At 39.6% G+C, this 26007-nt stretch overlaps 2 protein-coding genes and 1 long non-coding RNA gene across 4 annotated transcripts in view; 2 read left to right on the top strand and 1 right to left on the bottom strand.

Moving 5' to 3' along the window:
* Nucleotides 1-648: 648 nt before the first annotated feature.
* LOC136267587 (myosin heavy chain, clone 203-like) lies at nucleotides 649-3580 on the bottom strand. The gene is made up of 3 exons (XM_066062747.1): nucleotides 2340-3580; nucleotides 1702-2262; nucleotides 649-1650 (listed from the first exon to the last, which is right to left on the bottom strand). The coding sequence occupies exons 1-3, from the start codon at nucleotides 2952-2954 to the stop codon at nucleotides 835-837; spliced, it is 1992 nt and encodes a 663-aa protein (XP_065918819.1). The 5' UTR covers nucleotides 2955-3580; the 3' UTR covers nucleotides 649-834.
* A 1516-nt stretch (nucleotides 3581-5096) lies between these two features.
* Nucleotides 5097-6678, top strand: LOC136267586 (uncharacterized). Its single transcript, XM_066062746.1, has 2 exons — nucleotides 5097-6512; nucleotides 6577-6678. Exons 1-2 carry the CDS (start codon nucleotides 5097-5099, stop codon nucleotides 6676-6678), a joined length of 1518 nt encoding a protein of 505 aa, XP_065918818.1.
* Nucleotides 6679-8152: 1474 nt separating this feature from the next.
* LOC136265942 (uncharacterized) overlaps nucleotides 8153-26007 on the top strand; it is a 37280-nt gene continuing 19425 nt past the window's right edge. Inside the window, exons 1-2 of one of the 2 annotated variants that reach the window (XR_010705812.1) lie at nucleotides 8153-8262; nucleotides 18743-18811. This is a non-coding gene — a long non-coding RNA (uncharacterized lncRNA). Of the gene's footprint in view, nucleotides 8263-18558; nucleotides 18695-18742; nucleotides 18812-26007 lie in introns of those variants that run through there. The other variant, XR_010705813.1, reaches the window with a different exon arrangement.

Here is a 26007-nt window from a genome sequence, read left to right as displayed (position 1 = left end):
GGCACGTCCCCCCCCCCCCCCCCCCGGATCCACCACTGACAGGACTGACACAAACATTAGAGAACTGTACCTAGAAGCACTGAAGGTCTGATAGCAACTTATGCTGCCGTTACATATCAGAGTTGAACATTGTAGGCCCATGCACAATATATAATGTCTTATTTATGACACATAGTATCTTATAGCGGACATAGCATTACTCGCAATGATCACAAGATCACCTCAGTGCAATAATTACAAGTAGAAAATATCAGTATCGGCGCCCAACCCTGTAGCTATTTGGCTGAATTCAGCCTGAAAAAATACTATTTTAGTTGAAGTGGCCTAATCAAAGTTGCTTGTTATAAAATATGCAGCAAATAGGCTTGAGCCAATTATGCTTTGAAAATAGCCTATCATGCTGTTGAGCAGTGCTCAAAAATCCAGCCTATTGTGCTCAAAATTATGCTTTCAAAATCAAGATCATGCTCCAGAGTTGGCTGTTTTATTAGAGTATAACAGCCTTTCCTGACTGCTGTATTAGAGTAAGCGACTGCTCTATTAGAGTATCTCAATCTAATTTCTGCAAAAATGTGAATAATTAGCCAAGAAACAACATTACACATTTTCTTGATATGAAGTGCAGGGCAAAGGTGTAATGTGTTCATTTTTTGCAGTATTTTGGCACACACATTGCAAATTTTTAAAATCGTCATATTTAATATGCTGGCATATTGCTTGATGCTTTTACTAACCTATTATGTTCAAAATTATGCCAGCATAGTTGGCACAAGTCTAGCAACAAATATTACAAACTAGACAACTAAATAATTGCAGTAACCAATTAAACTTATACTAGTCTAGTTTATAGTCTACTTTAATGAAGATATTATCATCTTTGAGGTACTGACATGTGGTAGCGATCTTGTGGAGGTCTTCATTGGATATGAATTGAAGATTGTACCACATGTAAAATCTACTTCTCTCCCTACTAGTGACCCTCTTATGACCATCATCATCATACTCCCCATTCCCTAAATGATGTTCACTGTTACTGATCTGGTTCAACAACTTCACTTCACAATGTCCTTTCAGTGGCCACCTTAACTGATCATCATATGGACCCTTCATGAGGACCAGGCCAACTGACAGGTGAGTACCTTTACCATCATTATAGCCAGAAGCTTTTGTCTGCAGTGTCATTCTGTATCCCTTGTGATGAGTGTAGAATGAGTCACTGTACCAGTGAACATCATCACTCTTCTTCTTGGTATACTCTGACACCTTCACAATCACTGGAACAACTTGATCACCTGATGATAACCTTGATGATGAAGCGCTGATAATGCTCGGCCAGTCACTGAATAGTAGTTTTGTATTACATTCCAGTTCAGTGATCCTCTTCTGAGCAGCAGATTCAATCTCAGCAAACTTTGTTTGGAATTTGGTCTCCAGTTTAGCTAGTGCCTCATCAGTATTGGCAGCTAATGTGGTGTGCTCCTTTTCAGCTTTTGTAAGATTTTGACAAGTTGTAGCTAATTGTTGTTTTGTAGTGTTCAGGTCTCTTTCTGTGTTAGTGAGTTTCTGAGTGAGTTCATTTTTTGTCTTTCTTGCTTCTTGTTGACTAGCAACGAATCTTTGAGTAAGATCATCTACTGTTTTCTTCGCTTCTTACTTAGTTACTGCAAGCTGTTGAATAAGATCATCCTTCCACTTTCTCACCTCTTCTTGTGTGTTCATCAAATTTGTATTCACATCAGCTAATTTTTTCGATTCATCATCAAACTTCTTTCTCATATTCCTCTCAAACTTATCAGTAGTTCTCTTGCTTTCTTCTTGGGAAACTTTGAGCTCATCTTTAGTAACTCTGAGATTCTCTTTAGTAGCTACTAATTCTTGTTTGAGATAATTCTCTGTTTGTTGAAGTTTTAGAGAAAGGTCATCTTTAGTGACAGCTAGTTGTTGCTTTGTAGAGTCAAGATCTCTCTTTGTGTTTATGAGTTTTTGAGTGAGTTCATATTTTGTCTTTTCTGCATCTTGTTTAGTTACCACAAGCTGTTGAATAAGATCATCCTTCCACTTTCTGACCTTTTCTTGGATGGTCATATTCATATCAGCTAACGTTTTAGATTGATCAGCAAAAGACTTTATCATCTCTTCCTCAATCTTGTTGATAGTTATCTTGCTTTCTTCTTTGGAGACTTTAAGATCATCTTTGAAATTCTGTTTAGTAGCTGTTAATTCTTGTTTGGTTGTTGTTAGATAATTCTCTGTTTGTTGAAGCTTTAGAGTAAGGTTATTTTCAATGACTGCTAGTTGTTCTTTAGACTCTTTTTCCACCTGCTCAACTTTCACAATACACATTTCTCTAGTTGACGTGTCGTTAGTTCTTGTTTACTTGCAATATCTTTTTCTGTTTGCTGTAATCGCTGTATGAGTCTATCAATTGTCTTCACAGTGTCAATTTGAATACTGGTCAGTTGTTGTTTGGTAGTAGCCAGGTCTTTTCCTATTTGAGTAGTCTTTGCTGTTAGTTCCTCTTTACTATTCACTGCCTCAACTTGACTACTAGCTAAATTGTGCTGAGCCTTAGTGAGCTGATGTATGGCAAAGGACAAGTGTTCTTCCATCTTCTCCTTGTTGTGTTTCTTCTGATCGTTACGAGCCGTCCTCTCCTCACAACCCACCACGTGATACTCACATTGGATTAGCTCCAGTGGACACATCTTCTTGTGTTCTTCTACATCATCTCTTGGGACACTACCAACTTCACACTTGTTGGGACAGGCTATGGGGAACTTGGGACACTGTTCCTTGTGTTCACCCTCAATAAACTGTTGTTCTCCTGTAATGTGACAATGCTGACATTCCACCTTAAGACGTGGACACTCCATCTTAATGTGGGTGTCTATATATCGTCGTTGCAAAGTTGCTCCACAATCATTGGGGCAGGTGACTTCTTCAAGTGGACACATCTTCCTGTGTTATCTTCACGAGGTATATTATCAACTTCACATTTGTTGGGACAGGCTATGGAGAATTTGGGACAGGCTATGGAGAATTTGGGACACTGATCCTTGTGTTCACCCTCAATGAACTGATGTTCTCCTGTAATGTGACAATACTGACAGTCAACCATACGACATACACACTCATCCTCAACATGACTGAACAGATATTTTCGTTGTACACACATTCCACAACCATTAGTACATATCACCTCCTCAAATTGACAACCGTCACTGTTTGCAACATGACTGACAATGTTATTCACTTCACCCTGCCACTCACAACCTTTCTCTTTATTAGAACAGAACACATGGAGACTCCTGACTGTTCGGTCAGCTTGTTTGTTGGGCATGGTAGTAAATTCTTCATTTCGACAAATGGGACAAGCATCAGATATGGTAGTAGCTTTCTTTGCACCATCAAGACAAGACTTACAGAATGTGTGACCACAACATCCACTAAGATGAGGATCTCTACTGGGATAGTGACAGATATTACACATCAACCAATCTGCTGGTGTCGCCACGAAGTGATATTCGAACCCGCCCCCACCATTATTGGGTGTGGCTATCTCCATCAATCTCTGGTAGCTACACCTGATAATAAATAAATATACTTACCACATGATCAGTAAATTTTATTTGTGTTAGCTACCTTTCTCCTTGGCTTTTTCGTCTCCTTAACCCACAAACCCGTTTGGCTATTTTCTCTACATTATCAACCTATTTGTGTGGAATACGAAGAATTGAACTCGCTGTCGTTCTTGGAACTGTGAAACACGAAGAATTGACCTCGCGGTCGTCCTTAGAACCGCGAAACACCCTTAGAAGTCGTGGTACCGTGACAGAGAACGGTACCACATAAGGCTAGTGATACTTTCGAATAAAGTTTGGTCTTGCTGCCTTGTGTCCTTTAGGAATATCAAGTTCTACTATGACATCCTTGGAGAAGACCATGGAAGCGTCAGTCTCGGCGTCAGTTCAGATGACACCCGCGCAAGTGAGCGCGCAAGTGAAGAGACATAGGCCTGACTCAGACGATTCGCCAGTAAAGGGAGTACTAAGTAACCTGTCAGGTGATGTTTGTGGGCATTGTAATAAGCAGTGTACAGAAACTGGAGAACAAGGTCAGGCTATTCAATGTGATCTTTGTGGGGTGTGGGTGCATGCTGTGTGTGATGGAATCAGTAAAGATCAGTACCAAAGTCTGGTGTCACTAACCTCAAATGTTGAAAACTTGGCTTACCTCTGTAAACTGAACTCATGTCAAGCACGGCTTAAACAAATGATATTTGAAACTGTAAAAGTCAATAACAATCGTGGCGAGCTACAATCTAGGCTTGAAAAGGTTGAGGCCAAACTTGACAAAATAGTGCAAGAAGTTGGCTCAAGACTTGATAACCACAGTAAAACAATTGAATCTATCCCAAGTAGTGCTTCAGCTGTTGAAGTTAAGTTGAATAAAGTAGTCCAGGAGCTTGGTACAAAATTGGACAGTCACTGCAAAACAATTGAAGCGATACCAGCAAAAGTCCCTGACCTTGCTACTACAATTGCTACCGTAACCTCGTCCTTGGCTACAGAACAAAGAGAAAAGGAAAAACGACAGCTCAACTTGATATTTCACAATGTTCCTGAGTCCAAATCTAGTGATCCTAATACCAGAAAGAAAGAGGACACTGACTTTGTACAATCAGTTTTTTCAGACGTGCTAAGCACTCCTGCTACTATCACAAATGCCATCAGGCTTGGGAAAAAAGACTCTCGTACCAGGCTTCTTAAAATTACTGTAGAATCACTTGATGAGAAAAAGGCTATCCTTCGTAATAAACTTAAACTTAGGAGGGAGGAGAACTCAGATCATGTACGTAAAATTTTCATAACTCCTGACCTTACTCCATCAGAACAAAGGGAAAATAAAGCATTAAGAGTTCAACTAACTCAAATGAATCAAGGTGCAAAGAAATATAGAATAAAAAACGGACAAATAGTGCAGCGCGAGCCTCAATGAGTCACTCCCGCTGCACTGATAATGTAATATTTAATGATTCCAATCTAACACCTTTAGATAACCCTAATCGCGGTAAAAATCACATAATTAAACTTAATATGCACAAGTCATCCACCAACCATATATCACCTGATATAATTAAAGTTATCAGTGTCAACTGTTGTAGTTTAAGGTCAACATCCAGACGAGCTAGATTTTGTGGACTTTTACAAGAACACGAGCCGGATATTATAGTGGGTTGTGAATCACATCTTGACAGCTCTTACTTATCATCTGAAATCTTCCCAGCAAGTTTCAATATATACAGAAAAGACAGATCAGCTGGTGGAGGGGGTGTATTCTTGGGAATTAAAGATACCTTAGTTTGTACAGAAGAACCTAACTTAGATACTACTGCAGAACTTATCTGGGCTAAGATAAGCCTCCATAACTTACCATCTCTTTATATCTGCTCATACTACCGACCACCACATTCTGACCTACAATCAATTCTCGAACTCAATGAATCGATAGTTAAATTAACCAGACAAAATCAAAGCTGCAATTTTATCCTTGCTGGAGACTTCAATCTTCCCAGCATTGAATGGAGTGACGGTCAGGGAACCATCTTACCCAACCCCACCTATGGACATGGCTTAAATGAAGCTTTTATTGACATTATAAATAACCACAACCTAGAACAGTTTGTCAGTTCACCAACTAGGCAAAATCATGTACTAGACCTTGTATTTGTATCGACACCATCTCTAATTAAAGAACTTCATACTGCCCCTGGAATGTCAGATCATGAGATAGTAACATTTTCGATCAACTGCAACCGTCCCCTAGTTAACAAGAAAGCTTCTCGTAGAATATATCTATATCATAAAGGTGACATAACTGGTTTAAAAAATGAACTCCAAGAATTTCAAGAACATTTTAGTGCTTCAGATCCTTTGCAGAACTCAATCAAACACAACTGGCAGCTTCTAAAAGATGCTATTCAGACAGCCATTTCCAAGCATATTCCATCCAAACTTGCAAAATCACGGGACAAGTTACCATGGATTAATCCGCTAATCAAACAGAAAATGAAATTGAGAAAGCGCCTGTATGACAAGGCTAAGCGAACAGGTAACTACACTGACTGGTGTGACTATAAACAAGCTAGAAATGAAGTTAACACATTACTAGAAACTGCACATCGTAACTACTGTACCAACTTATTTAATGATTCTTCTTCAAGTAAAAAACGATTTTGGTCATATATTAAGACAAAAAGAAAAGATAACACTGGAGTTGCACCACTTAAGGATGGAAAAAATATTTGTACTGATGCGAAACATAAAGCTCGTGTTTTAAATAACCAATTTCAGTCTGTATTCACAACTGAGGATTTATCAAATGCACCACAGCTAGATCACTCCATTCATCCTTCAATTCAAGACCTCAGTTTCTCAATCCATGGCATCCAACTACTACTGGAGAGGCTCGATCCTACCAAGGCTCCTGGACCTGACCATCTTCCCACTAAAGTAATTAAGCTTTGTGCACCACAAATCGCTCCTGTATTGCAGACCATCTATTCCCAATCTTTAGAACATGCTACTCTCCCTCAGGATTGGTTGTCAGCTAACATCACCCCTGTCTTCAAGAAGGGAAATCGAAGTTCTCCTGCAAATTATAGACCAATCTCACTAACATCAGTCCTTTGTAAAGTAATGGAACATGTTATTTTTCACCATACAATGTCCTTTTTTACATCACTAAACACTTTAAATCCTCTACAACATGGATTCAGGCCCAACCACTCCTGCCAAACACAACTAGTTGATTTTATAGATGAGATCCAACGATCTATGAATAGCCAGCAACAGACTGATTTATTGTTTATAGACTTTTCTAAGGCTTTTGACACAGTTCCTCACAAAAGACTATTAAACAAATTAAAATTCTATGGTATACGAGGGCCTCTTCTTCAATGGATCTCTTCCTGGCTAACCAAACGATATCAAAGGGTAATTGTTGATGGAGAATCATCTAGCGCAACAACTGTTAAGTCTGGGGTACCACAGGGTACTGTACTAGGCCCCCTTATGTTTCTTGTATATATTAATGACATAAATGAAAACATTACATCTTCAGTTCGATTGTTTGCTGATGACTGTGTTATTTACAAGACTGTTACAACACCGCAAGATTCAAAGCAGTTACAGGAAGACTTACATAAAATATGTGAATGGACTCACAAATGGCAAATGAAAATAAATGTTGAGAAATGTGCTGTGCTGAGGTGTACTCGTTCCCTGAACCCCATACAATATACGTATACCATATCAGGTCATAATGTCGATATAAAGAAGTGCCATACATACTTAGGTGTAGCGATTGATAACACTATGTCATGGTCATCACATATACAAACAGTAAGTAACAGAGCAACCAAAGTGCTAAATTTTATTAAACGAAACCTAAACAACTGCCCATCTGATACTAAAAGAACAGCGTATTTAACATTGGTTCGACCAATTATGGAATATGCCGCCCCAGTTTGGGATCCGTATTATAACACTGACATTTATAAGTTAGAAAAGGTGCAAAGAAGAGCTGCTCGATGGATTTTATCAGATTACTCCAGAAATAGTGTTACGTCATTATTGTCCTCTCTTAGTATACCTACATTACAACAACGCCGTCAGTCATCAAGATTAACACTATTCTATAAAATAATTAATAATACACTACCGATCTCCATCCCCTCACATTATCAAAGAACTCAATTTTGTACCAGGCAACATCACCCCAATCATTTCATTCTGCCACAAGCAACCCTCAACACCTATAAATATAGTTATTATCCTAGAACTGTTAAAGACTGGAACGAGTTGCCAATTAATATAATAGAATCAAGAAATTTGGATGAATTTATTTACGTACTTAACCTTCACTACTGTAATTAATTATCAAATTGCATGTATGTATGTATGTATTTGATTGTACCATTTGGGGTTTTCACCCCCTGGGCAAACCAGCTGAGCTGACTGCCCAGTACCTAATCTTAAATCTTAAATCTTAAATCCTTTTGTTGGTGTATAATATAAAATAAAAGGGGCGTTACCACGTGACTATATAGGCTATAGCGGATTGCGTGGGACAGATCCGAAGTCCACGTGATCTTTGTACTTCATTGCTTTTTGCTCACTCTGAGGGATTTTCTAACATGCTAGCTAACAAGGCGTACTCGTGCTACTAGGTGAAGAAGGAACTCGACTAATGGGATATGAGGTATAGGAGTAAGGGTCGTACATATAATAGCGTATTTTTGGGGTAACTATGTGTTACCTTTGGGGAAGACTTTATGCATTTTATTCTAAAGGGAAGATTTTATGCCACTCTGCTTTATGTATTAGAAAAATTTTACGCCAAACCCCACACATTGCATGGCATAACAGTAATACCACTAATTGACATGGTTACTATGGAAACAAGAACAAGCTACCGTATGGCTCCAAATTTAAAAAAATTTTACAAGTTTAACTGCAGGTTAAAAGGTGTTAACTTAAGGCGACAACTGTCTGCTAAGCAGGCGCCCTAGCTATAGCACAAGTATTTCAAATTCCCTATACGTGATTGGTAAAGGGGCGGTTAGTAGAAACAAGTGGGATAATTTACCCACTTCTGCAAGAGCCATATCAGAGTGACAGCTTACATCTTTGTCTCCGCTCCAGTCCAGTTTCTGAACGTTGTAGACTGCCCCTTCTTCTGGTGCAGCACCATGAATGGACCACTCCCAATTCTTCTGGCGTGCGCCGTGTGAGGACCACTCCGTACGCCCCTAAGTGGATCACTTCGTCGAAGTTTCTCTGCCAACAGTCCAGCGCATACCGCGCTGTCAGTTCTACCGGTACCATACAAAGTCACATTTTTGGCCACTTCATCGTCATGGTTAAATGGTACAACTCGACGTCATCAAGGAGCCGACCCTTGGACCCTAACAGCAGTGGCGTATCACAACTCATGGTCTATGCAGTGTTAGCTATTGAGTGTAGTATTCCCACCCCAGCTCACGGATATGTGCTATTGTTTTCAGCTAATGGATAGTGTGCTTTCACTCCAGTTAATGGACAATGTGTTCCACTTCATCCTGTGGATATGATCTTCATTGTAGGGTGTAGCGTGCCCACCTCAGTTCCTGGATACCGTGTTCTGTTTCAGTTCACGTGTAATGTTCGGAATGGTTGGGGGAATTTTAAGCTCCACTTCTTGGTGTGTAACTACCTACCCCCCCCCCCTTCCGTTCCATGGATTGGAAACTCAATCAGCATACCAAAGGCATGATGACATGTACTAAGGACTTATCAGCTTGGAGAGCTGCCATGAACACTTGATGACCTCACATCATTAGATGGATGTTGTATCAGTTATGGTGAGTTCCTCTTTCAGATGTCAGGGGACCGCTATGGAGGATAGCGTGTTCCCTTGTTGGCAGCATATCCTCCTACACTCTGAATAATATGTTCCACTGTTAATGTACATGTCAAGGATAATACTGGATACTTTCAGCTATTGGCTCCAATAAGGAACTGTCTGATCGGATGCAGCGTGCCCATCCCAACTTCAGTAAGAAGTACTTTCTCTCAGTTACTGGGTGCATTGTGCCCATCTCAGTTTTGATGTGGATATTAGAATTTGCTATGGTCTTTTCGGCAACAAGTGTGTTACACTTCAGTTAATGGCAGATGATGTGTGTTTTCAGGTAGTGTAGATAATACGATAAAATGTACATATGTCAGGTGCATGGATACTGTGCTCCCATTATATCATATATATGGATGTCACAGTTATGATAGATGGACAATGTCTCCCTGTTGAGCTTTTGGGCACAGCATGCCCACCCCATTTCCATTAGTACCAAGTGTAATATGTACCTTGTAACATTGTTCTGTTTCAGTTGACGGCTGATGTTCCTTGGACTTAGGAATGTTGGGGGATAAACTCTCCACCACTTGGTGTGTAACTTCCCTTCATTCTGTGGATTTGGAGCTAATGTACACCTACAAGCATCATGTTAAGGGTACACTGAACTGTCATGATCATCTCCCTCATCATTATACAGCAGAACCTCAGTTACCCGGACTCCACTTATCTGGATTTTTTGGTTAACCTAGCTATGGAAATGACTGCTCTATTAGAGTAGTGACTTTGTTGAATACTACAGAAAATATCTGATATTTTTACTGTTATTCTTTATGCTATTTATACACAGTTCAGAGATAGACTTTTCAGACTTATGGACCGGTCCCAATGGGTTCGGATAACTGAGGTTCCGCTGTAGGTCATGTGTCATCAGGTACAGAGGTTAGCATACCACCTACTGGTGCAGCGCATCAACCTCAGTGGATAATTTGCTGTGGTTTTAGTTATTGGGTGCAACACACCCACCTCCCCAATTATGGGGCACTGAGTGCTTTGCTGTCTCAGTGCCATGCAGAACAAAATGCTAAGTACGGGGACTTAAGAATGGTGGTAGGTAATTGATTTAGTTTGTGTAGCATGAAACACAGCACGCGAAGCTTGCCTACATGTAACAGGATCTGGCATGTTACACAAGAAGTTTGATCACTTACCTTTGCAACATTTGATGGTCATAATAGTAAGTGACAACTCTCTAGCAGTGGCCAACTGCTCTGTTAGAGTATCTTGATCTTGCAAAGTGAAAGGGTTAAATCTCTGACATAAGACTGAAGGGGTTCTATCCCTTATGGCTCCCCCCTTTGTATGGATAAAGTTATATATTTTTTGGATGCCATATAGTTCCTCTTCAGCTCTTCAATAAGATGTTTGTGCTTTGTGTGTCAGTTATTTGGCCGCAGTGTGCGATAATGTACTCAGTTCATGGATACAGGGTCTGTGGGGCTCACCTCAACTAGTGGATAATGCGTTCCAACTTCAGTCATGGGGTGCAGCGTGCCCACATCAGCTTATGCCTTCGTGTTTCAGATGGGTGCAGCATGGCACCCCAGCTTGTGGATAATGCAATTCAATTTTGATTATTGGGTGCAGCATGCCCACATCAGCTCATGCCACTGGTGTTCCAGATGAGTGCAGCTTGCCACTTCAGCTTGCCACTTCAGCTTGTGGATAAGGGACAGTTATTGGATGTAGTATACCCACTTCAGCTCATGCTGCTCCTGTTCCCAGATGTGTGCAGCATGCCACCTCAGGTTTTGGTCCAATTTCAGTTACTGGGTGCAGTGTGCTCACATCAGCTCATGCCTTTTGTGTTCCAGATGGGCTCATAATGCATTCATATCAGGGGTGCATCAGCTTATGCCATTACTGTTCTAGATGGGCACAGCTTATCACAGATAGTGTGTTTCAATTTTGGAAATTGGGTGTGGCATGCCCACTTCAATATGTGTTCCTGTCTCCATTACCAGATGTATCACACCCATCTCAGCTCCAATGGCAGGTGCTTTTATCTCTTTTACTGGTGCAGTGCACCTCCAATAAGAGGACACTATATCTCAGTTTTGGATGCAGCATTATTCCCCTCTCAGTTTAAACAGGTAAGAGCTTATATCTCAGCTATTGGATGCAGCATGTCCATCTTGGCCCCAATGGGGAGTGTTACTACAATTTGGCAGCATGACCATCTCAGCTGCAATGGTAAGTCAATTATTAGGTGCATGCAATACACCTACCTAAGATGGTCATAATGGACTCAGCACCTTGGCTTCACTGTATGCTCAGCTACAACATGGTGTATATGTTCTGATTTCAATTCATAGCTGGGTCACAATGTCCTTCTGGACAGTGCTCAGTTCATGAATAGTGCAGTGCAGTGCACTGTCCTTCCGGACAGGGCTCAGTTCACAAAGTTTAGTGCTCTGCTCTTATGGACAGTGCTCAGTTTATGAGTAGGATCCCTGAAGCATTCTAAAATTGGCTGCAGCACTCATGGTTGTTCATGAGCCAGCACATTTTCCTACATGGCTACAGTCCTTGTATTTAACTCATGGGATATGGCTACTCAGTTCATGGATATTGAGCTTCCGTGTCAGCTTTGAGGTTTACCTTACTAAGCCCAGTTCACATATCAGTTATGGGTATGACATATTGTAACTTTCTTGTACTGGTGATGGTCTGTATGCATTATCCCCATACTTGCATTCCAGTTATCAGATGCAGTGTACTAGTATCTTTGTTCTGGCTCCTTATGTTGACAGTTCCTTACGTTAGGGGGCCTTTCACCCATCTCGTGCGTAAAGTTTCAATCTCTTTTCAGGTGGAATTCAGCACTGTTTTAGTGTTACACTCTACTTAGGACTCAAGGTTTCCCACTGTTACCATAGTAGCATTAGACCAATGGTCACCTAATAGTTGACTTCATTGAGTGCTTGCAGCAAACCTGCAGTACACAATTGATTGAAATGTTCTCCCCTATCCATCCAGTCTGGTCTGAGTTAAAGGGAGTTGTCGTCAGTATCTGATGTGGAGTTTATGCTAGGTCAGGCCTCCTCATGCTCTACAGTTAACTTACAATCATTCCAAGGAATAATGCCCTATTTGCTGTGTCAAAATGGAGCCAGCATGGAAGCTTCAGCTCATAGAGCAGGATGTTCTGTTACTCACTCTGGAAACTTGTATCTACTGCAAGTGTGAAAGGATCCTACACATGTGCAACACTGGGTACTGCCCACCACTCAGGGAAGGAACTCAGAGGCAGGGCTGTTCCCATGGCCAGGTTGCAGTTGTTGATAAAGCTGGTACCTGATGTAGGGAAGTTCTTGCTACCAGGGCAGGTGATTCAGTCGCTTTTGGCTTTTCCGAGGTCTGTAACTTGTTACCATGGTACCACGCCATCACTAGCTAATTGCCCTGAGTCTCAGGGCTGTGTCCTATCTTGTCAATGGAGCTTCCTCTTATGGTGTACCAGGAGATTTTGTAGTAACTCAGCCTACATTAGATGGTGTATTCCTGGCTAATTGATAAATCACTCAACTACCCATGCGTACCATTGCAGGCAACTCTAGCATTGCACTCACTGAAATACAATCGTGCTAATGCACAACTGCTTTAATGGGTGAATGGTTACTTGTGTGCTGTAGCTTCATTGCCGTGGGGGAATGCTAGACTGCTTTATCGCAGTCTAGCTTATATGTGTTTAGTGCCCCCACGTATGGAGGGAAGGCAACAAATGCTGAGGCAACTCAATTCAGCATTCAGCCTGCGTGCTCATAATCAGTTGCTGTGCAAAGCAACCACGTAAGAGCCCCCTCTGCCAGTCACAGAAACAGTCGCGTGGGATCACGTGATGTGACCTTGCATAATTTAAGCCTACAGCACACAGTTCCCATTCTCCCATTCCATAGATAGCACAGACATCATATATATAGATACCATAACCATCTATGCAGACATCAGTATCCTTTCATAATGGCTTGCTGCCCATATGGAGCCGATGAAGTTAACATAAAATGCCATGTTTTCATGAGTATGTAAATTTTCGTAAAAATAAATTCGTAATTATTCAAGTTTTGTAATTATAGCGGACGTACTTTTACGGAGACATAGCAACACGTGTTACCATGTGAAGCATCGTACTTGTGTCAGAGGGTATCATGTGTACCAAAACGACTGGACCCCGGTTTTAGGTGAAGTTATCCATTGTTCTCGTGAAGTAAGCAATGTTCACGACCCATTTGCCATAAAAGTCACCAAGGATGGAAGTATTGTAGGTCACTTGCCGAAGAAAATAAGTTCAACTTGTTCACTCTTTATCAGAAAAGGCGGGAAAATTAATGTGAAGTGACTGATCCGAACAGAAGATACTCCAGGGATCTAGTACAGGGCGGTCTAGAAATACCTTGCGTTATAACGCTCCAAGCCACCATGGACTTGATAGACAAAGCTAGTAAGTTACTAGCCATAAGCAACATGGAAGTGGTCATACCTCCAGTGACAGAGGTTGTCACAACCTCATTGCAAGCTGGTGAGACAAAAAGTGATTCCTTCCTTGTAATTCCAGCTGGAAAGAAGATTAAAGTGGAGCCACTGGAGGTTACTGTAGAGGTGGAACAAGATGTAAAGGGAACTACAATAGAAGAGAACCAAGATGTTTGCGCTACCTTTCACAACACAAGAATACAGCTGTTTTTTGAAGACAAATTAATGATTCAAAATGGCTGAAAGCTTAACGACAAGCATGTGAATTTTGCACAAGCTGTTCTGAGAGCACAGTTTTGTCAATGTGAAGGGTTGCAAAACACTATTTTGCAAGATCGACTGAGATGGAGTACAACTTGCAAAATTGTTCAGATAATTCATGTCTGAGGTGATCACTGGGTTGTGATTTCAAATCTTTTTTGCACTGAAAACAATCTCAGGGTGTACAACACTGCTTTCAATGACATTAGTAACTCAACAATGACTTTGTTGAATTCAATGTTCAGTAAGGATGTTACTGTTACTCTAGCACCACTACAGAAGCAGCATGGAGATGTTGACTGTGGTGTATTCAGTATCGCCATTGCTACTTTACTGCTACATGGTCTTATTCCAGGACCTTACAAACAAACTCTCCTCCGACCACACTTGATCCAGTGTTTTGAAAACAAGTTAATGCTACTATTTCCTTAAAAACTGTTACTGTACATAATTGTATGTAACACCATAACACAATACTATGATACTCAGTAGTGTCATTTTGATTTGCAAAATTTACATGTACAATTAATAGAATCAACCAGTTATAATTGAATAAATGCCAATAAACTCTATTTACTTGGCAAGAAAGTCAGTGATCCCAACATGCTTGAAGCCATTTTTAAAGATTTGCGGATGGGCGAGAAAATCAGAGATCCACCATCCATTTTGCAGAAATGGGCTTGACAATAGATAGCCGCATGTCCACTGGCTCAATTTCTTTTCCCACATCCTTTTGTGCGACAATTTGGTCGGCATACCAGTTCTCAAATTTGGTTCTAAGGAACTGCTTGGCTGCTCAGTTGACGCTTACGTCAAGCGGTTGAAGACGATCCGTGCAATTCGGTGGCACAATTACATACATTAGATCATTAGCTCCTAACAACTTCAAAACCTTCTCTGTTGTCTGCCCTTTGAATTCATCCAAAATAACCAGCCCGGTGTGTTTGGGATCTAAACCTAAATGTCTCCTTTTCTCATTCACATAAGGAACAATGACAGTGGTAATGTAATCAACCATTGTATCCTCATTGCACCAGTGATTTGGTGTATGAGTCACATTCCATCCTTCTGGGAACTTTACAGTTGGGTGGCATTTTGTGGTCTTCCCCTCATATACCATTTGAACTGGTAAAAAATTACCAGAAAACGATGCAGCAAAGGTTGCAGTTATTTGATGCTTATCGTCAACCCCAACTACCTCAACCCGCTTGGATCCTTCTTGAGCCATAGTCCAGTTGGACAGTGGAATGTATTTGATGGTAGTCTGATCCCAGTTTACTATCATGTCTTCTGGAACGTCTTCCATAGTGACCACAGCTTTAATATCAATCAAAAACTGAGCCTTTAATTCTTCAAAATTAGCTACTGTAAACTTATGTTTCTTTGTTGTTGCTTTACGCTTGACAAAGTTCTTTTTCCCTAGCAAATATTTTGTCCAGCTTTTCTGCAAAACAACATGTCGACCATTACACTCAAGCAATCGTGGATCCATCCTCTTCACAACCCCCAAGCCTGCAGCAATTACAATGGTTGTATTTATGATGCCACCAGCATCACATATTGCACTGATGTACTTCATAATAACAGTGGTGATCTCGTATGGAAGCATTGATGGCCTTCCTCTCTTCTTGCTTTTTAATTCTGTAACAGGTTATTGGGTTTTCTTCTCCTCGTCAGCTATTGCCTTCTTCCAATCGCATATAGTGGTATACTTCAACTCCGGATACTGAGTTTTAAAATGGTGAAGTGCAGCAGTTGGGCCATGCATTTGTGCACAGTTGCCAATAGTTGCTCTCTCTGTATCACTGTACCTCTGGTAGGGTCCTCGTTGCTTCACACCTTTCCCATTTAAATCTCTAGCCTTTTCAAGAACTTTCAAAACTTCATAATTTGCTGCACCTATTGCTGTCGAAGGTATTTCACCACTTGGAGATGGTAACAGAGAATTCCTTTTAAAGTACTTGAACAAACTCATTTCGTACCAACATCCAACGCTAGCATACTCGAGCGAACTTCCTTGTGCTATAGGACTGAAAATACCATTCATCAGTTCCCACATGAAAAATTTTCGTAGCAAAATATTTTGTAATTGCAATACAATTACGAAAATTACATAATTTTTTGCTACGAAAATTTGGAGCCATACGGTATATACATTATTAGGTAACCATGGTAACAACAACAGGAGGTAGGACATGACATCACAATAATTGCATGACGTGTGCATGTACTGTACATTTTTAGCATAGGGTATAGTTTCTATTAAACTGTGAAGTTTAGCACTGGATTAATTGTCATAAGTGGTAATTCACTAGTGTAGAAATCATTTCATATGTTGAGCTCCAGTGATTTTACAATGAACTTTGCAATAGAGCATTATTTAGAATAAAGTGATCTTATTTCAGGTATCTGTGTCATTGTTCACTGTATTCTTAGCCACTAGTAGTAAATGCAATCGACTTTAATGTCTACAATGATGCAAGTAGCTGGTACGGTTAGTTTCATCACGTAATTATCATTGGAATATCAATTACCAGGCCCGTAGCCAGGAATTTTGAAAGGGGGGTTCTTTTTGACCAAAAGTGGACCTTTACTTGCATGATGATTAATAAAGGTACTGAGACTGGGTGTGCGAAGCACACCCAATCTAGGGGGGTCTGGGGGCATGCCCCCCCAGAAAATTTTTTGAAAACAGATACTAAAAGGTTGAATTTAGTGGCATTTCAGTCAATAAAAATAACAATTTTTTTAGGTAAGCTGAAGACCAGCTGTATGAATGATATCTGGAAAAATATCTCTACTGCTACTGTAATTATACCATCTGCACATGCATGTGTCTAAATATAATATATTGGAATGTCACAATGAATAAGAATGGGAAAGATTGAGCACTCTGCCATGATCAACAGGGGCAGTGTAGCAGAACAAAGGGTGTCTTAAACAATGAAATTTACACATTGCATGGAGTTGAAGCATGGATGCTATTTGTGGGCTCTGCATGGAGGGGCTTGTCCACCAAAATCTTATATTTTAATGAAAGCTCGGTTTAGACAATCTACATGTAAATTAAGTAGCTTTTAAAAGAAAATGTAATTGTGACTGTTCTATTAGAGTGATTGTTCTATTAGAGTGGTTGACTGCTCTATTAGAGTATCTCGATCTTGCATTGCATTTAATGCAAGCATTGAATGAGTTACTCGGAGCACTTATTTTAGCTTCTTATTATAGTGGTATCTAGTAAACTGTAGCTAATGGACTTTTGCTCCTGAAAATTTGGACTTGTATACTAAAATTGTGGACCTTTTTGCTAAAATTGTGGACCTTTTACTGAAATTGTGGACCTTTTTTCCAAGAGGGCGGTTCTTCAGAACCCCCCGAACCCCCCCTGGCTACGGGCCTGATTACATTACACAAAATCGTACGTAATGACATCATGTCCTACCCCTGCCTGCATGTGTATGCACTGTAAACAGTGTGCATCAATTAGACCAACCACAAGGACAACTATACCAATTTTCAGTTGTCAGGATTTTTAGCACAGATTATTTAGGGTGTAAGATTCCAGCATCACAGTCTGACATAATACTTTACAAGGAACCACAGAGTAGATAATTAATGTACGAAATGCAGAGTAGACTTGCATGTGCATTTATTGCATGGCAGCACAGCTTTAAGTTCTAGCATTAATAATATCAAACAGCTAACTCACTGCCGTGGTCAAGTGATAGCCAAATTGGTAACTTTAGTTGTTATACCAACAATAAGTCTTATGCAAGACTAAACTGTTGAATTGAACAAAATAGACCTTCCATGCAACTTAGGATCAGTGCAGTTAGACCGGCATGCTGAAAGTAAAGCCCTGACAGATAAATCTGATACCCTTAATTTAGCCCATAGTGGTTATTTGGTTATGCAGATAGTAAATCTTGCAAAGATACAGGCTGTAAATAGACAAAATCAACTTGGTCTAGTAGCCATTGATAAGGCACATTTGGTGTATGAATGGGACTTCAGGCAAATGTATAAGAGATGTGAAGAGCTGCATGTACTGCTGTACGTTAAATGCTCCTATCATGGCACTTTCTGTCACAGTAACAGTCCAAATAGAAAATGTCTTTTAAGTGATCCAGTAGTGTCGTGAAGTACAGTTAATCATGACAATGTATACTTAGCTGTTGAGCCATGTAGCTTCAAAAGGAAAGATGGGTCTTGGCAAACCGTATCTCTAGACTCAAGAGATTTCAACAATTTTACTGACTGAATTAAGCAGTTAGTTGGTGATCAATTCACCATAGTGTACCCTATCATGTATAAGTGCAATTGTTACTGCACTCAGGGATAGAGATTTAAAGGGATTAGGTTACTATGGGAAGATGAAGGAAATAGACAAACAAGATTGATGTGTACAAAAAATGGAAAAATGATGAGGTTCAGGCTGCATCATATAACAAATCCATAAGGTTCTGAGTCCATAGTTCACCAGTATGCTGTAAAGTGTACTTAACTTGTGAGTGACTGTTGTTGAAGGTGTAATATATTGTTGGTTAAATTTTAGGTTTGGAACTGGTGCCCTCTTCGGAGATGGTCAATATGCTGTAAAAGGAGTCTGAAGCAACTACAACAGGTTTGTAAATACTTAGTTCCTATGAGATAGTGAGTCATCCACTGGTATTCTGATCTTATCCAGGCCCCATGTAAATGAGAGTCTTTTAAAATATAGTTTCCCAAGTGAGTGTGCTACCCTAATAGTAATAAGTTTCCAGCCTACCAGTCATTAAGCGACACCACAAACCTAAGATGCAACAGACGCTTTATTAGGTGTGTCCTGTTAGGTGTATGCAAAACACAGATAATATTTGACAAACAGCTAGTTCTGGTGATAAAAAAAATTGTTAAAAATTTTCATCAAGACCGCATGACATATTTGGCACTTTAAGTGAAAACACTACTTTCATTGTTCAAAAAGAAGGTGTGCATTGTTTAGTGGATGCTTATAGAATTTATTTTGGTGGCCTGTCAACAGTGTTGGGAGTAACCATTACTTATGTAACGTGTTACGTAATATTATTACTTTTGTAGTAACAAAGTAATATAACGAAATACGCTATGAAAACCAAGTAATATAATGCAAGATACTTTACTTACAAATGTAACGCGTTACCTAAGTAATATAATTACTGTAACGAGTCTAATGTTATGTAATATTATTATTAAAAGTAACGAAATTACTAATCTCGTTAGTAATGCTCTGAGTAATGCCTAACCACAACGAAGTAACGAGGCCTACTGAATGAAACTTATTCACTAGCTTCTTACTTATAACCAAGATTTGCACATTGTCCAACAACGCAATCATGTCACGTGATAAGGTGGTAGTTTCACACATGACAGCTTAAGGCTGTGGACACAAAGTAATATAATATGTAATATTATTACAGTTACTTTATTTTATGGGTAATATGTAACTGTAACTAAATAGTTCAGTTGCAAGTAATATGTAATATGTAACTAGTTACTTTTACAAAGTAATTTGCCCAACACTGCCTGTCAATATGATGTTTATTCAACACTCATTTCACAGTCAGTGTTGGGAGTAATGCATTATTATTACTTTTGTGGTAACTAAGTAATATAATGAAATACGCTATAAAAACAGATAATATAACTCAAGTTACTTTACTTACAAATGTAACGTGTTACCTAAGTAATATAGTTACTGTAACGAGTCTAATATTACGTAATATTATTACTACAAGTAACAAAGTTACTAATGTCGTTAGTAATCCATGAGTAACGCCTAGCCACAACGAAGTAACGAGGCCTACTGAATGAAGCTTATTCACCAGCTTCTTACTTATAACCAAGATTTGCACATTGTGCAACAACGCAATCATGTCACATGATTAGGTGATAGTTTCACTCGTGACAACTTAAGGCTGTGGGCGCAAAGTAATACAATATGTAATATTATTATAGTTGCTTTATTTTATGGGTAATATGTAACTGTAACTAAATAGTTCAGTTGCAAGTAATTGTGTGAGTGAATCAACGAGTGAATAAACAAAGAGCGAGTGAATGAGTAAAACCCCTTATTGCAATCTCTCTGTGCTATACAAAAATCATTGGCTTCTTCTAATTCTTTTCAATGAGTGTTAGAATAGTAGTGAGCTGCATTCATACAATCTTACCACTTTCAGAGCAAGGGTTTCACCATAATAAACAAGAGTTATGGAATGTTTCACAATAACTCCAGCCATTGTGCCTGATCATGATGACCTCATGTTTGTCCAACATGTTATCTTACCACAGAGTGGGACATGCTGTGATGTGTTGATAACCATTAACCACATGTACTGGTAGGATGTGGGGTTACTATTCAGTGGACTGGACTACTGGACTGGACTACTGGACTGACATATTTTTGGTTTTTACACATTCTGAGGTTGGTTTTATTGAGTCTTGCTAGTAAGAACCCTTTGGGTACCTGCAGCCCACTTCTAAACACTGAAGACAAACAGCGGAATATGCGAAAACTGTCTCTTAATAATTTCGCTACTGTTCATTATGCCACTATACAACACTTATTCCTTACCTGGTGTGTAGTAATGCTGCAGGCAGTGAAGGGAACTGAATATGACAGCAATAGTTAACCAGCGATCAACTAGCCAGTAGACAATCTTTCGAGATATCCTTGAGGAGCAAGCTAGTCTCGCCAGCATGGCCAGACCTCTCTAGTCAGTGCAGGGGCTTACCAATTAGAGATTTTTCAGCATGGGCGCTTATAATCTTTATTTGATAAGCCCCTACACTGAAACAGCAAGACTAGTGAGAGCAAGACTAATGAGACTAGCTTGTTCCTCAAGCTTGCTCTAAGGATATATCTTGAAGGATTTTGCCTACTGGCTAGTTGATTGCTGGTTAACTATTGCTGTCACATTCACTGGCGGAATTCCCTGCACTGCCTGCAGCATTATGCACCTATCAATGTAATGCCCCACTACCACAGGTACGGGCTGAGGTGGGGGAAGGTGGGGATTTGTATTCCTGAAAATTACAATGCCCCACCTACTGGAGGAGTACAGCTGGTAAAAGCCCCTACAAATCCCGACAATACCCCTAGTATATACCTGGGGGAATGTGGAGCTTAGAGGGGGTTAGATATTTTTCAACAATAATAAAAATTTCATTAATGATAAAAGATGTACACACTCTGCATTAAGCCACACCAACTATTTACACTCTTCACATACAAATTCTTCAGGCTCTTCCACAATACCTATACAAACAAAATGGAACCATCTGTCACATAAATCACAGCCTATCCACTTTTCTACGGAATCCGTGAACTCCTGGAACTCTTCATAACAAACTGCACAGTGGTAAGTGGCTACAGCTGTTTTACGTTCTTTGTTTTTTCTTCTTGTTTCAGCAGCCTTTACTGCACCTCTTCTGCGGTTCTCCTTGATTGTGTGTAGGTGTTCGAACCATATAGTGACATCACTTACTGATAGCAAGGTTTCTTTAGCAATTTCAGAACAAAGGGACTCGGGTGGAGGGTATGAAGTTAACTGGTCAAATTTTTCCTTAAGTACTGTTGAAGGAGGCTTTTTCATTGGCAAAAGTTGTGATTGAATAGATGACTTAGGTGGCAAATAATGACCAGTACAATTTTCTTTACATTCAGTGCAATCAACATTACCCCATGGTCTGTCAGGGTCAGGAATAGGCAGTGGTAAGTGCGTGATAAGTGGTCCTCCACTGTACCAGGGTGGCATGTGCTTCTGCTCACTCCTGCACACAGGATGACAACAAGAGGGATCAAAACAGCAAACAAGAAAAAATGCGTATTGGGGTGGTAGTCCCTTAATGCTATGCCTTTCCTTTAACTGCCACACAGTGTCAAAATAGTTGTACAATTCTGGCCTTTCCCTTTTTAATGCTTCTTTTTGCTTCTTAGTACCCTTATAATATTGTAGAAAATATTTACGGACTACTTGTTGTTCTGAAGAATTCGCTCCATTGTACAAATGTATGACAGTATCTCCACATGGAGCATCATTAACTCTGTTTATGTAAACATTAGTAGCCAATTCCATATTATGCTCATATTTTTCTTTATTGATCTTTCCTGTGTTTGAATCCATGCATGTTCCTCCAAGAGTGGATGGAATGAATAAATTTGCATGTGCTAATGCTAAACAACCGTTTTGTAATTCAACGCGATTTAAATAGCTGGACCCACTGTTCCTTGCTGTAACAAGGCATGCAATAGTTGACCGTTTCAAATGTCTCTCTGTCCATATGAATTGAACCTCTTCATGAATCGGGCCTTCATCACTGGCACCATCTACCCGAAAACATTCAACTGGTTTTCTAATATCTGTACTAGGATTGAAGAACATTGGCTTGAATTCTGGTGTTAGTTCTAGCATTTCTAAATCAGCACTGTGTTGAAATGGGTTTTTTGGAAAAACACCAGTTGCCTTAACTACACCTGCACACATCTCTGCAGTAGTATCTGTGGCTGTAAAATTATATGATGTAGTCTGCAGAATAGAGGTATAAGGATTAACATAGTCTGTATAAGTCGTTAGAGCTTCATGATCTTGCACTACTGGGCTCTTGTGCAAACGATGAGTAGCCATCGTATCTAAGCGGAATCCAGCAGCATCATCTCTGTTAACATTAACAATGTTGCAGCCATCCTTGTATTGTAGGTAGTTTAAACCAGCATAAAAGGCTGCACTCCAATGAGCGTCGGGATTAAACTTGAGCATGAACCCCTTTCGTGCACGTCTACAAGTGACTTTGGCCAAGCCTTTATAACGTTCAGCAGATTTTCTTCTTTTGTTCCTTGCCACGCATAGCTCTACTACAGTTCCATAAGCAAAGTTTCGTCCAAAGGTTTTGATTAAATGATCACGTATCCTTCCAAAAGTGGCTTTTGATTTAACACGGATGTTCCCATCAAATGTCAACACACCAGTTCTGCGCCATGCATCAGCCCCAACATTGCAACTTTTCACAAAATCTTCGATTTCTCTTCCAATAGTAGGAAACTCCTTTACAATTGTTTTCACACGGTCACTTTGCTTCTTCCTAAGGTAGTTTCGGCTAGCAATAGTTTTACTTATTAAGTACTGGGCTCTTCGTTGAATGGTCTTCCTTTGTTTTGCTACAATAGCCTTTGCCTTCTCACTAAATGCATCTTTGAGGCCAATGTACTCATCAGGATCTTCACTTTCTGAGTCTGTCACAATAAAACCATTTAAGGCATCCACACTCCTTTCTGCCTCATGTCGATGGGTATTATTATAGTTGGTAAATGCTTGATATGATTGCTGTAGCAACATTTTATGATCAGATGTCAAACATTTCTCTAACAATTTTGGAAACTGTTGGGACAGTTGATTTGTAATACCTTTTTCATCATCACAATCTGCTTTTGTTAGCATGTGGTCAACTAAATGAAACCAATTAAATTTACTTTCAACTAATGCTACAAGCAGCTCATCAAAAACAAAACATTTATCTTCTGTGGCAGTTTCTAGTGAACAGTCAGGCTCAATATCTGAATCATCAATGTATAACTGAGTTACCGCAGCTTCTTGATCTTCACTTAAACTTCTGATTGATTCTCGAATATGCAGAGACTCTTCAATACAAGCCTCCACCCTAGCAGTTCGCTCAGTCATATTTTCAAACCCATAACAGCGCCTGGCTGATGATGGTGTAAGTCCAGAAGCTTTGAATGTTGCATACCTAACTAGTTCTCTCTCCCGGTCATTTTGAGCAAGGGACAACAAATTCTGAAGGTCAATCTTGGAGAATGTTTTTGAACTAGTAGCAGAGCTGTTAGATGATTCACAAATATCAATGAGTTTCTCATAGTCGACTCCTGGATTGAGTTCCATCACATACACTTTAGGATCTTTATTTATCTTGATTAGCAAGGCAGCTAAAGGCATTTGTAACAGTCTACGCTTAGCATTTGGAGTATGATAAGTTACGCCTGGAAAGCAGCTCTGAAATAATGATTTAAGAGGAGTGATGCCTTTCTCCATTACAATATTTGCAGCTTTTATCATTTTAGGGCATTCCTTACAATTACGGTGGTGGCTTTTACAGTATTGTGTTCTAGCTAAACAGTATTGTCTAAGGTTAAATTCTTTAATTTTACTTATGCTTACACGATTAGAAAGTATTTCATAATCCGATAGTGAAAGATTAACATAATCATGGTAAGTACTAACAAAGTCAGTCTGAGGCCTCCCTGTACCGGCAATACCAGTACAAGGAGGCTCTGCTAAAAAAGTGTATCTTTTTGTTGGTTAGTTATTTGACCAACAAAAGACATCTGGCCAGCAGAAGAGATCTGGTCAGTGGAAGACATGAGTTCAGTGGACGATGTCTGGTCAACCGAAGGTGATTCATCAACAAAAGAAGTCTGATCACCAGAGGACATTTGGCTATTTGATGATGATTGACCTCTGGAAGATGTTTGTGAACTTTCATTGTCAGAGAGTATGATTGTATCTGCACTACTGCTGTCATCACTATATACACTTAACACTTCAAGCACAACCTTAGATTCCTTTGGTTTCAAAGATTTATGCAAACGCCTGGTTTTACTAGAGGAATCATCTGACTCCTGACTGGAAGCAACATTTCTGCTATGGTAGGACATCGATCTTTTAGTTTTTTTCTGTAAAACCAGCAGTTCATTTTCTAGCTCTCATTTTTGTTTGGACAAACTGGCAATCTCTTCAGTAATATCGTCACAAGCCTTGTAGTTTTTCACATTTTCAGCCATCTGTCTTCTTTTCTCTTTGTATGATATTCTTTCCTTTAAATTTTGTATGTCTTCTTCCAACCGTTTCATGCGTTCCACTCTAGCATCAAAAGTGAGCCTTGGCCGTTTTGTAGCAGTGGACTCTACAGCTCCACAATATTTGTTACTGCGGCTTTTCCCCTTCTTAAATGAGTAGCTTGAATTTACTTTACTCCTAGCCGCATCCAAGAGCTTCTGACGACTTGAAAGATATACGGGATTCTGTAGGCAAATTTCTTGAGCTGCTTTATTTACTGATATTTGATATTCAGTTAGAGATCGTATGGATTCCTTCTTGTAAATAAGGGCTCTCTGCTTGATGTCTTCATCAGACAGACCTGGACTAGCCATCTCAACATTTGGAATGCTAGATTCCTTTATAGGGTATAAAACATACAGAATGTAAATGCAATGCAACTGTTACATGCACTTAACAGGAATAAGCATACATTTGTTTTTGTGTGTGTGTGTGTGTGTGTGTTCTTTTGCAGCAACAATATAGACTGAATTAAATTCTTTACGTAAAATTTGTACGTATGATATACCTGTGTTGTGCCTCTGCAAAGCGAAACACCAGACTTGGATAAGCTTAATTGGAGTTGGGTAGAAGTTTTACCAGGGGCTGCTGCAACCGCACCAGAATCCTGAGGATGGTTAAAGGCCACCTGTACACAAAATATAGATACTATGTATAATTTTACCACTGGAAAGATTGAATACATATTCTGCAATATAAATTTAGTAACACTATGCATGCTTTATACAAGATAGTAAGTAGCTGCAACTTAACAATGCATGAATGCATGTATATAAATGCTTAGAACAATATCATAATACTCTAACCGCTAACAAAAGATTGCTAATATTTAGTAGTGCAAACTATTAAAACTATAGATACCAGTATGATAACTACATAAGTGCAACATTGCACTTGCTTGCAAGAGTTAACTTGTTCACGATGAGGTTTATTGCCAGTAAAGGGACGTGGT

Source organism: Dysidea avara, chromosome 9 (assembly GCF_963678975.1).
Source record: "Dysidea avara chromosome 9, odDysAvar1.4, whole genome shotgun sequence".
Lineage (NCBI taxonomy): Eukaryota > Metazoa > Porifera > Demospongiae > Dictyoceratida > Dysideidae > Dysidea > Dysidea avara.
This window is presented reverse-complemented; position numbering and strand designations above follow the sequence as displayed.